At 37.6% G+C, this 11,229-nt stretch overlaps 2 protein-coding genes across 3 annotated transcripts in view; both read right to left on the bottom strand.

Moving 5' to 3' along the window:
• Positions 1 to 937: 937 nt before the first annotated feature.
• Positions 938 to 3,805, bottom strand: atp5pf (ATP synthase peripheral stalk subunit F6). The gene is made up of 4 exons (XM_058380790.1): positions 3,650 to 3,805; positions 2,729 to 2,905; positions 2,507 to 2,631; positions 938 to 1,192 (listed from the first exon to the last, which is right to left on the bottom strand). The coding sequence occupies exons 2-4, from the start codon at positions 2,896 to 2,898 to the stop codon at positions 1,164 to 1,166; spliced, it is 324 nt and encodes a 107-aa protein (XP_058236773.1). The 5' UTR covers positions 2,899 to 2,905; positions 3,650 to 3,805; the 3' UTR covers positions 938 to 1,163.
• A 3,974-nt stretch (positions 3,806 to 7,779) lies between these two features.
• appa (amyloid beta (A4) precursor protein a) overlaps positions 7,780 to 11,229 on the bottom strand; it is a 36,218-nt gene continuing 32,768 nt past the window's right edge. For both annotated transcript variants that reach the window (XM_058381215.1, XM_058381214.1), the window contains one exon: positions 7,780 to 10,188. In XM_058381215.1, the coding sequence (XP_058237198.1) occupies positions 10,090 to 10,188 (99 nt within the window). In that variant the 3' untranslated portion in view covers positions 7,780 to 10,089. The remainder of the gene's footprint in view (positions 10,189 to 11,229) is intronic.

The following is an 11,229-nucleotide window of genomic DNA, read 5'->3' as shown; positions in this document are numbered from 1 at the left end:
GACTCGGAGGGAAACCCAACCACTTCTGGGTGAAACTGGATTGTGTGATTATGAAGTCACTGCACTTCTATATCTGGATGTTATACAGTCACACAGTGTGTTGTGCTGAATGTGTTTACTGTGAATAGGAGACCTGGGAAAAGCAGAAGAGTCTTGGTGTTTACAGCAGCTCTGAAGTACAGACAGTAAAGTCTGTAATCTTCAAGTCAGATTATCTACTGACACACGGCTGTGTTTTGGGGGGAGGCACATTTTTAGTACATCCATGTGAAAACAAAATCCAATCCCTGATATGTCAAAGCTTCCTGATGTGGAGCTAAATTTACAAACATGTGACTGAAGAACTCCAAGGACATCTGCCTTTACATGCACATGAACTATAATGGCATCCCACTCTTAATTCTTTAGCTTCACACCACTGCATTCGACACTTTGCATTGCACTTGGTGAAGAAAACCCATTCCATGAAGCTCTCTACACATGCTTCTGAAGGCCTTCTGAAGCTGAAGGCTTCTGCAATCTGAAGGCCACATGAAGTTTGGAGGTCTGAAGCTATTGACTCTGCAGAAAGTTGGTGACTTCTGTGTGGCTGAGCATGCGCTGACCTCTACCTGTGATTTTACGTGGATTACCGCTTCCAGTTGTTGTTCCCAATTGCTTCCACTTGGTTATAATACTACTAACAGTTGACCGTGGAATATTTAGTAGTGAGGACATTCCATGAACGGACTTATTGGACTATCACAGTACCATGCCTGAATTCACTGAGCTCCTGAGAGCGACCCATTCTTTCACAAATGTTTGTAAAAGCAGTCTGCATGCCTAGGGGCTTGATTTTATACACCTGGAACTGATTGGAAGACCTGAAGTCAATGATTTGTAGGGGTGTCCCAAAACGTTTGGCAATATAGTGTGTTTCATATGTAATAGACAGGAATGAGATTTAAACAAAAAACCTTTAATATCTTTGTAGTTTTCCACATCATAAATAATTTTATTCTTGATGAGGGCACCTGACATTTTGTATCCAGTAGAAGGATCTTATTGTGATAGATGGATAAAAATAAACATTCTATAATATTTTTTTCAACCAAGGGCTTTATTAAATAATTATTTTCATCACTCAGAATGACAGACACATGCAGTTTGGCGCAGACAGCTGCTCACTTGGCCACTTCTTCCAGCTTGGGCTCTGTTGAAATAATAATAAAAAATAGAATTTATTGAAGTGAAATGAAAGGAAGTGGACTCAGTTATTTGTATTTGACATCATTACACAACACTGTTATTCAAAGAAGGTAAAATAAGATGAACAACCTAAAATGGATATAAAAAGTCTACACAAGCCTAGCTTAATCACCACAAACCAATCACATCACCAAAAGATCAGCAGACCCACACAGCAGCATGGTGTTGGCAGCAGCATGCTTTAGAGCTGCTTTTTAACCAGAACTGGATCTTTAATCAAGGTGGAGAGAATCATGAATATACCTACAGATACCGGTCGATTTAAGCAAACTGCTTTGCTTTGTTAGCAAACTGAAGATGACACTTTCAGCATGACACTGACATTTGTACAGGATTGTGTAAACGTTTTATATCCATTTCATGGTCCTGGTGTACACTAGACATCCTTCTGGCTGAACACACACGTTAAATATCTACACCCATATGTCCTTATACTGTACTCTTAATGCTCTCTTGCAAGTAGACATTTAGCACAGGTTAAAGAACGGGTTATTTAGTAACGTCAGTGTGCGCTCTGAAGGAGATATATTATAAGAACTGTAAAAATTTTCCACCAGATGCTGTGACAACTCAGCAATGTCACTATTTTCACTGCCAATTGAGCCATGCTGTGCTGTGCTGTGTGACACACAGGTGAAGCTAAAACCATCATACAGTCACACAGGTGCTGTTCAACATCTCAGCAAAAACCTTTAGCTGTAGGTTAGTGGGCTTTCTGGAGGATTTAAATAAGAGAGTACATTGTAAATAATACTTATTTTCAGCATTTACACACAGTAACATATTGCTGTTTAGCTTGCTCTTAAATTACTTTCCCTGTCATCAGTAAAATCTGCAGTAAAGTCAAATAGTTGTATTTTGTTTATGTCCTCTATATAAACGTAACATAATTCAGCACCTTGTGACTTAATCATTTAGAAAGAGATTTGTGATTCAGCTCCTCTGTATTTGTGATAAAGATGAACTTTGTTGTGTTTGAGAGTACACTCAGCCTAAACCCACTTTATCATCATAAGCTGCCATTAACACAAACTCACCATGTCTGAGAGAAACCTGGCAACTCTAGCTACACTAAATATGGCATATTTATTTGTATTTCACTACCCGTGAACATCCAATGACCTCTAAAGAAACTGAACCTACATTCACAGGAAGATTGATGGGATAATGACACATGCATTTGCCCAGGATACAGACAGAATGGATTTGCTGTTGTAAGAGTGTTACTGTACCACCAGTCTGTAGATCTGACACTGACCTGTGAATTTGAAATCTGGGAATTTCGTCAGGTCACCTCCTCCATATAACCTTTGCAGTTTGCTTATCTCTTCCGTCATATTCTTCTGGTAGCTGGGACCAGCTTCGACCACTCCGCCTGAGCTCCTATACAAGGAAGGAAGAGACCGATTTATTTCAAGGTCACGACTTGGAAACATTGAAAAGATCAGTGTCTCTCATCCATCTGGTCAAAGACACTCACTTGCTCTTGACGTTGTACTCGCGGATTTTGTCCAGGAAGAGTTTCTGTACAGGGTCCAGATCTTTAGCCTTATTGAAAACGACGGCAGAGATGCCGATGTTCCTGCGCAGAGTCACGCTCACAGCCGAGCGGAAGACAGAGGAGAGCTGAAAGAGCCGATTGAGCGCCATGCTGTCTCTGAAGAAAGAAAACAAACAAATTCAGTTATTATTTATTTACATCAGTGTGTAAATAATCAGGACAGATTTATTCTAAAGCATCCTGTTTCTTCCACCGCGCAAACACTAGTTACTTATAACTGCATTGGACCAGCTTGCTTTAATGATCCAAACAAGTTTACTTCCATCACAAAACCTTATTTTAACATGAACTTCAGGTGCAAGCCTGATTGTCCAAATGTCCTACATTCCCACATTAACTAACGTGATCAATGTTTGAATTTTCCTAATAAAACACTGTAAGACAAATTGACAAAAAACAATTATACAATCAGTGTGTGTGTATATGTATATATAAAATCCCCATTCAGCGGATATAGTCGTCCTTTCCTGCGCCATGATGAAAGTAAAGGTTAGTAACACAAACTCGGGTATTGAAACTGATCTTAATTCACTTTTACTTGACTTTAATGAATTTTACACCTGAAGCTCGGATGTAGTTTGAACCCAGTCGCACGTGAACACAGCATTAGCACGCTACTATAAACGACTTTATCTGTCACTCTGATATTTGCTAACGTTAGTTAGCTAACTAGCTACAATCTTGCTATGACCCGTTTGAACGACAAATCGAAATTTTGCTCATACATCCTTTTTAGAAATTTGTAAACAAATATCCTTGTCCTTTAAGCATAAACCTAGTTACAAACCGACTACATTATAAATAAATAAATCGTTTTTCCATGAAGAATATCACAGTCACCTTGCAGCTAGAGTCCGTTCACAAGCAATGGCCGCTTCGCCGACACAGAGAATTGTGGGTATTTTTTTTTTTTTTTCTTCTTCTTCTTCTTCCTCCTGTCCGGTATTTTTTTCCTACCCGTATTCCAATAAATCACACGCCAGTATAGAGACTTCGCTCTGATTCGTAGATTCCCCTGTAAAGAAGAGTTTGTATCCAATCATCACGAGGAAGACGAGCTGAATTTAGTGAAAGAGGCGGGGTTTGTTCAAAAGTGAGTACAAAGTATAAACGACCGAAAGGAGGAAGGCTCAGTGCTGCCATCTATCGAGCTAATGAGCTAGTGACGGTGTGCAGTTTTATTTTTCTTTCTTTCTTTTTCTTTCTTTCTTTCTTTCTTTCTTTCTTTCTTTCTTTCTTTCTTTCTTTCTTTCTTTCTTTCTTTCTTTCTTTCTTTCTTACTTTCTTTAAACAGAACATTTTCACTTATATGCATTTAAAACGGATAAGATACATAGCCTTTATTTGTCACATATACATTACAGCACAGTGAAATTCTTTCTTCACATATCCCATCATTGGAGGTTGGGGTCAGAGCACAGGGTCAGCCATCATACAGCACCCCTGGAGCAGAAAGGGTTAAGGGCCCAACAGTGGCAACTTGGCGGTGCTGGGGCTTGAACCCCCGATCAACAGCCCAGAGCCTTAACCACTAGAGCTACCACCGCCCCTTATATATACACATAATCATATCACATTATATAAAGTGAAGAGGTAATGTCAGTGCTCATTTACATCCCATAAACTTTAATTCATAAGCAAATAATACTTATTACAATCCGAGTTCAGTCTCACCCTTGGAAAATGATAAATGATCAGACGGATAAATATCATTCATCATTTTTAAGTGTATTTCAAATTTGCCCATAATTATTTTTTGAATAGTCTTTCAAAATATAATCTCTTTTCTGTCTACCGCAATATATTTGACCATCCAGAGTTATTTTAGAAATTCTGGTATTGCATTTATATTTATTGAACTTTAAATGATCAAAATTGGGACAGAAAATGCTCAAGACCATTCCTTTCTGTTTGTGGCTATATTACAAACTTAAATGTCATGATGAGGAAAGTCTAGTGTGTAGCTAACTAGTTTCCATATAAAATATACAAAAAGCCTCTCGGTGAAGTGCAGAAAGTTTCTTTAAGGGTTTAGACACTACTTAATCACATTTTAATGGAAAGTCTAGACCATATTCACACCTGACAAAAGCTGAAGGGATTGTAAACCAAAAGGATAAATTATTGGATATTCTGGACTGTAACCATTTTAGTTTTTGATAAACATTTGTATCAAAATTTGTCACAAAATCTATGAAATTAAACCACCCTTCTCAAAAGTTTTTAAAATGTTAAATTTTCTTATGTAACGATATTTCATTTTCCAATAAAATTGCATTTTAAAGCATCATTGTTTTTAATAGTTTGGGGTTAATAAAATAAGCAGGGTATGGTAATCTGGATAAACTTTTTATTTTTGTAAGTACACATCCCTCTGAAGCCATAAATCCATAAACGTTTTATTTTATTTAAATTTTTCTGAACATTTAACTTTTTGTTATTGTACATTTCTTGTCTTTGAATATTATTCTTTCTAAATACTTTATGGAAACATAACATGTATTAATATTGTCGGCTGGTTATGAGTAGATACACTATATTGCCAAAGGTTTTGGGACATCTGCCTTTACATGCACATGAATGTAATATGGAGGTGTCCCGTCCTTTGCAGTTAAAACAGCTTCAACTCTTCTGGGAAGGCTTTCCACAAGGTTTAGGAGTGTGTTAATGGAATTTTTGACCATTCCTCTAGAAGCGCATTGAAGTCAGGCACTGATATAGGATGAGAAGGCCTGGCTCACAGTCTTTGAATTTGTTATTAGACTGCTGGGTAAACTGTTATATTACATTTGTAGCTAACTAGCTAGCTATACTATTTCTATATGCATTATTATTATTATTATTATTATTATTATTATTATTAGTAGTAGTAGTAGTAGTAGTAGTAGTAGTAGTAGTGGTATGGTGTTTATGTTAACTGTATGTTTTTATACGTTATAAATATTCCACATGAGCAGATGTAGGCTTATTTGCTCATCCTTCATTTCTTTTCACAGATAAACCCTTTAGTCTAATCTTTAAAAAGATGCACAAGCTGCAGTAAAGACTTTCACTTACCTTGTACCCTGTGAAGTTATTAAAGCCAAGAAACCAGGTGGGGATTCTGATTTGTGAATCTTAAAATGCTCTGGTTGCTTTGTCAGGCTTGGTTTTTAAACCAGCTGCACTAAATGTTATGATTATTGGTAAGAAAAAAACTGCTTTGTTCAAATGTTTGGAATTGTTCTAATGTTTTCTTGGATGATGTTAGAAATCAGCATTGACTGTGGATTTAACATGGTTTTTTTATGTGTTAAGCTTGATGACCTCATGGCCCTGGTGATGGTCAAGCTATATGACCTGAAGGAGAGAAAGTGAGGATGTTGGTCTACAGCCTGTTCAGGTTTATGCAACATGATTTAAAAATGTATTACCTTTCAAATACCACTGGTGTGGTGTGTGTGTGTTAGGTTTAGGACTAATCTTATGGTCTAAGTGGCTCACTTTGGAAATCAAGCAGGATTTAGTGTGTATCGCTAACATTCTGCTAAAAAGTGTGATACTCAAGAATAGGTGAACATGCATACACACACACACTCACACACACACACCTGGAAGAGACTGAGTTCTGTAAGGAAACACACTTGTGGTTTCCACAGCAAGCATGAGAACCTGCGATCAAGACAACACTGTTAATGGATCCCACACATGAGTAATATAGGTGACACACTCATGTAATCACACTCTTGTCTGGTTTCTAATGAGTGTGTGTTTCTGAAAAGTCTTGCAGTCTGGCGGTGTGGTGCACTGTGCCCCCTTCTGGACAAAAACACATATTATTGTGGTCTTTCTGAGCATTCAGCGTGGCTCATGCAGACTTCTGTCTTTTCTCATCACGGCTCCTGCTGACTCCGCCCACATCTATGAGCTACAGTCTACACTGTGGGTGGCTGTAAGGTTAAAGGCCATGAGGATCAGAGATAAACATTCACCTTCCATGCAGCAAACATGTACCATTAAACATCATTAGTTTGTGTTTAACACATATCTCTATTGTAAACCTCAGTCACTGTCCACTTTATTAGGAACATCATTATATTTACTGAACTGCTGAATCATTTTAGTGTCTATGTCATCTTTCTGTTTCCAGAAAGAGGGGGGGGGGCAGAGGGAGAGGGAGAGAGACAGAGAGAGGGGGGGGGAGAGAAATAGAAAAGAGGGGAGAGAGAGACATGCTCCCACTAGAAACCCGACATAATCTGATGAGTGATCGGTTTAAATTGCGAAAACTGAAATGGACTGAATATTTTACCACCACACTGTATACACAAACACACAGCTATTTATTTCAGAATATATTATTTTGTTAATAAAATAATTTACATTTCTTGGGATTGTGATTTTTTTTTTTTTGTGAGATGTGAATAAGAATAATTTGCTTCCCACCAGGAACAGCAAGAGCCAGCGTTATTTTTAAGTCTCTCATATCAGAAGGTGTTCATTATGTAAAGGTCAGCGCAGTTTCAGTGGCTTTCTGAAAACAAATTTAGTCTCGGCCTTTAGCGACTGGAAAGAAGGCATCAGACTAAACACAAAAACAAAACAAGTTAAAGTGTTATTTCTGTTCCTTAAACTATCCATCAGGGTTCTCAGTGAGCAACACTGTCCTGCAGCTTGTCTAGTTCCTGATTACACCACTGCACTTGACTCAGTTCAGTTATAGAAGGGAAATGATTTATAATCACACTCTGGTGTCCCCCAGATGAGGATGAGGTTCCCTTTAGAGTCTGGTTTCTTCCTCAAATCGTCTCAGGGAGTTTTTCCTCATCACCTCGGGCTTTCTCATTAGGGATCAATATAAATAAAAATTTTAATCTTTATAACTCATTCTGAATGTTTATATTCCTGTAAAGCTGTTATTAAAAGCGCTATACAAAATAAAACTGAAATGAATTAAACACACACAAAATGATGTCGCACCACACAGAAAATCTTGTATGTACATTCAAAACTTTATTTATGGAATTCAGTGTATAAAGCATAGTGTTTCCAGTCAAAGCAAATATTCCATACACTTACACAGAGGAAGAAAAAGGTCACACAGAAAGAAAAGGAATCCTGCTTTCTGTATCTACAACGCAGCACGTCTCCGCATCCCTAAAACGCCTCCCTAAACCTCAGCCAGAAAACTGCAACCACAATCACAATCTTTATCTATTTAACCAATGAGATTCTGGAGTCATTTACATCATCCTGTTGTTTTTATTTTTAATTTATTTCTTTTTTTTGTTTGTTTGTTTATTGTCTACCTAAGACAGCTCAAAATGATACAGAAATGAACTCCCCAGAAAACATGATGTTCACGAGAACAGTGAGTTTCAGCTGAACACATTCTGTTGGTTTAAAGTCACTCACCACAGCAGTGCAGACGCTTTATCACGTGCTCCATGGCTAGTGTAGTTTGTGTCACATTCATCAGAAGAGCTGAGTGAGGAGTTTCATACTGAGAGGATTACTTAAAGTACAAGGAGCCTTCACTGGAGAAAAAAAAAACAACCATCTGCTCACTTTATTCCTTAACCTGAAATCTGATCTCAGCAAGTAGCCACTGCTCCAAGATGACGTCTTATAAGAATTAACCTGCCTGCCTTGTTAAATCAGGGAAATAAATGATGTAAATGGAAATGCACTTCTTTCCATTTATACCAGTGTTTTGTTTTATTTTTTAACCCCTGGTTGCCAGGTCCAGGTCTCCTTCTGTCGTTCTATGCAGCGATTCAGAGTGAAAATAACCGGCTTGCACGGATCCAATCTGGCAACCTCTAATACACCGCATCTTTAAAAACGACTAAAGCATAAGCACAAGACGAGGGCAGGAAAGAGATCGGACTGTCTATCCAGGAGACATAAAAAGAATTTCTTCTCATTATTTCCTTCCATCCTTCCCATGTAATCACACCCGGTTCTGCACCGCAGCAGCCCTCTCTAACCAGAGATCAGACATGAGAGGAACAAAGAAGCCTCTTTGGTGCGAGTTTTCTAGGAAACTAGAGGCTGAAGGAAAGAAGGTCTTTTTTTTTTTCTTTTTTTAACTTCACATGGGATTGTACAAAAAACACAAACTTCACTGGAGAGAACATACAAACACATACAGCGAATCCCTACCTCCCAAACCTTAAATACCCTAGAGCCTGAAAACCCGTTACAAAACACATCCAACCATGTGAATCCAAACAGAAAGGGAAATTAAATAGCGTGAAAACAGAGAGAGAGAGAGAGAGAGAGAGAGAGAGAGAGAGAGAGAGAGAGAGAGAGAGAGAGCATCTCTAAAATGCACAGGATGAAAACGCATAAAGATAGAAATATACACACTGATTTTCCAGCCCCCAGTAGCTGGAGGAACTCAAAGTAAAAAATAAAGATGAATGAAAAACAAAATCATGGTTTTTGTAAATCAGGTCTGTATAAAATCAAAGCAGAAAGCCAAATCAGACTACCGTTGTTGCTCGTTAGTTGAAACTGAAGTCATGAGAAGACGGTAAATGTTGAACCCTGCTAAAATGACGATCTCTACATGAGAAAGGATCCATTCAGACAACAGAGGTTTTCTTCATTTTTTTTTTCCATCATGCACTAAATAGATACAGCTAGGTTTTTTTTTTCTGCATTACGACAATACATTAGACTCAGCTAAAGAAAAAAAATTCTCTTTATCCATGATTTTTCTTTTTTTTCTTGGAAAAAAAAAATCTTAAAATTTAAGAGTTCATTCAAGAGTACATTAGGGTTTTCACTATAATCTTATCGTCATGAGTTTAATCCTTTTTTTTTTTTAAATTCCAACACAGCACAGCTGTCATCAAAGCACACAATGGGAATAGGACAGGAAGTGCAGAAGAAAGAAAATGAGGAATAGTGTCTTTAACACTAATCAGTTCTATCCCAGTGTTCAGCAGTTAAAGTAGTAGTGGGTATGGACAGTGTGAGGGACACTCGCTTTAAAAAAAGAAAAAAAGAAAAAGTATGAACTCAGATCTGAGATCAGCCCAGTTTCATTCTAAATCAAGAGAAAATCCCAAACAACTGACCCTGAATCAGTGCTTCAGGGCAGCTTCACTACACATATTAAGTAAGAAGTTTGACCGGGTTATATGCATCGTTTTGATAAGTGACCAATCGCAAGTGACCGTGCTTATGGCACCACAGGATATGTACTACAGGGAGTGAGAGTCCTTCCCTACACTGTCCAGACAGGGGTAAAGAGGAAGGGGTTAGGGGACTACAGCCTAGCACGTGGATCATTAGTTCATCTGCTCAAAGAACTTATAGGTTGGATTCTCGTAGCCGTTCTGCTGCATCTTAGAAAGATGGCGCTCTTCTGGAGTGATAGCAGCGTCCACCTGTAAGAGAAAAAAAGAAAAAAAAATGAACATCTCAAAAGCTACAAGCACTGTATCAAATATAACTGGATGTTTACACACACACCCATCGTCCAAATCAACTCCAGACATGAGAAAAGCTTATTGCCTCAAGGATAATGAGGCGCATTTCATAACATTCAATTCCATTTTATTTGCATAGCTTTTTATTGGCTTTTACACTATAGACACTGTTGGAAAAAATTTGAATAATAATAATGACCAAGTTAAAATTGTTTAATTTATATGTCCCTGTATCGTCATATATATAAAATAAAAATATTTTCCCATAACAGCATACAAAGTGTTATATTTGATCTTATAGCACATTCGTTAAAGTGATGAAGATTTTTTTTATTCATTGTATGTCGTGCATTTTATCATTTAATGATTCCATGCGGAAAGCCTTACAAAAAGTTTGCTACATTATCGCATCTTTTATTATACGTTACATCTTTACATCATCGCGGCTATTATCAGCCGTTCCCTCTCTTGAACCTGATGACAACAAAAGTACAGCTTCTCCTGATGATGATTTTCTTCCTGAAGTTGCAGTTTGACCTCTGGCTGTTAAAAAGCCTTGATACTGGAGACTCCTCTTGAAAATACTTGAGACTCACAGAAAACCTAATGGTATCAGTGATTACAGGGCTGCAGTCTGTTTGTTTGGAGCTTCGCTGTGTCAGTTGTTGCTATAGGAACTAAAAATAATGAAGTACTGAAAGGTTTATGCGATGCTTGTTGGAAAACTTGGAAATGTCATACAAATTCTTTTGAAGTATTTCACTTTGTGTTTAAATAAAAGACTGAGAGAGAAATCTTAATTGCCAGTACAGGGGTTGGCGGTGTTCGGCTGTTGCGTCGGTAATCTTTTTTATCTTCTATATTCTTTTATCTTTACGTTCATAAATTATTGAGAAATCTTCAACAACGCGCTACCTTTCATCTTATATTTGGGAGACGTATTTACTCAATCTGTTTATTTTTTAAAAAATACGGAGCCTTGACAAATTTTATTGACTG

This window comes from Hemibagrus wyckioides, linkage group LG26 (assembly GCF_019097595.1).
Source record: "Hemibagrus wyckioides isolate EC202008001 linkage group LG26, SWU_Hwy_1.0, whole genome shotgun sequence".
Classification (NCBI taxonomy): Eukaryota; Metazoa; Chordata; class Actinopteri; order Siluriformes; family Bagridae; genus Hemibagrus; species Hemibagrus wyckioides.
This window is presented reverse-complemented; position numbering and strand designations above follow the sequence as displayed.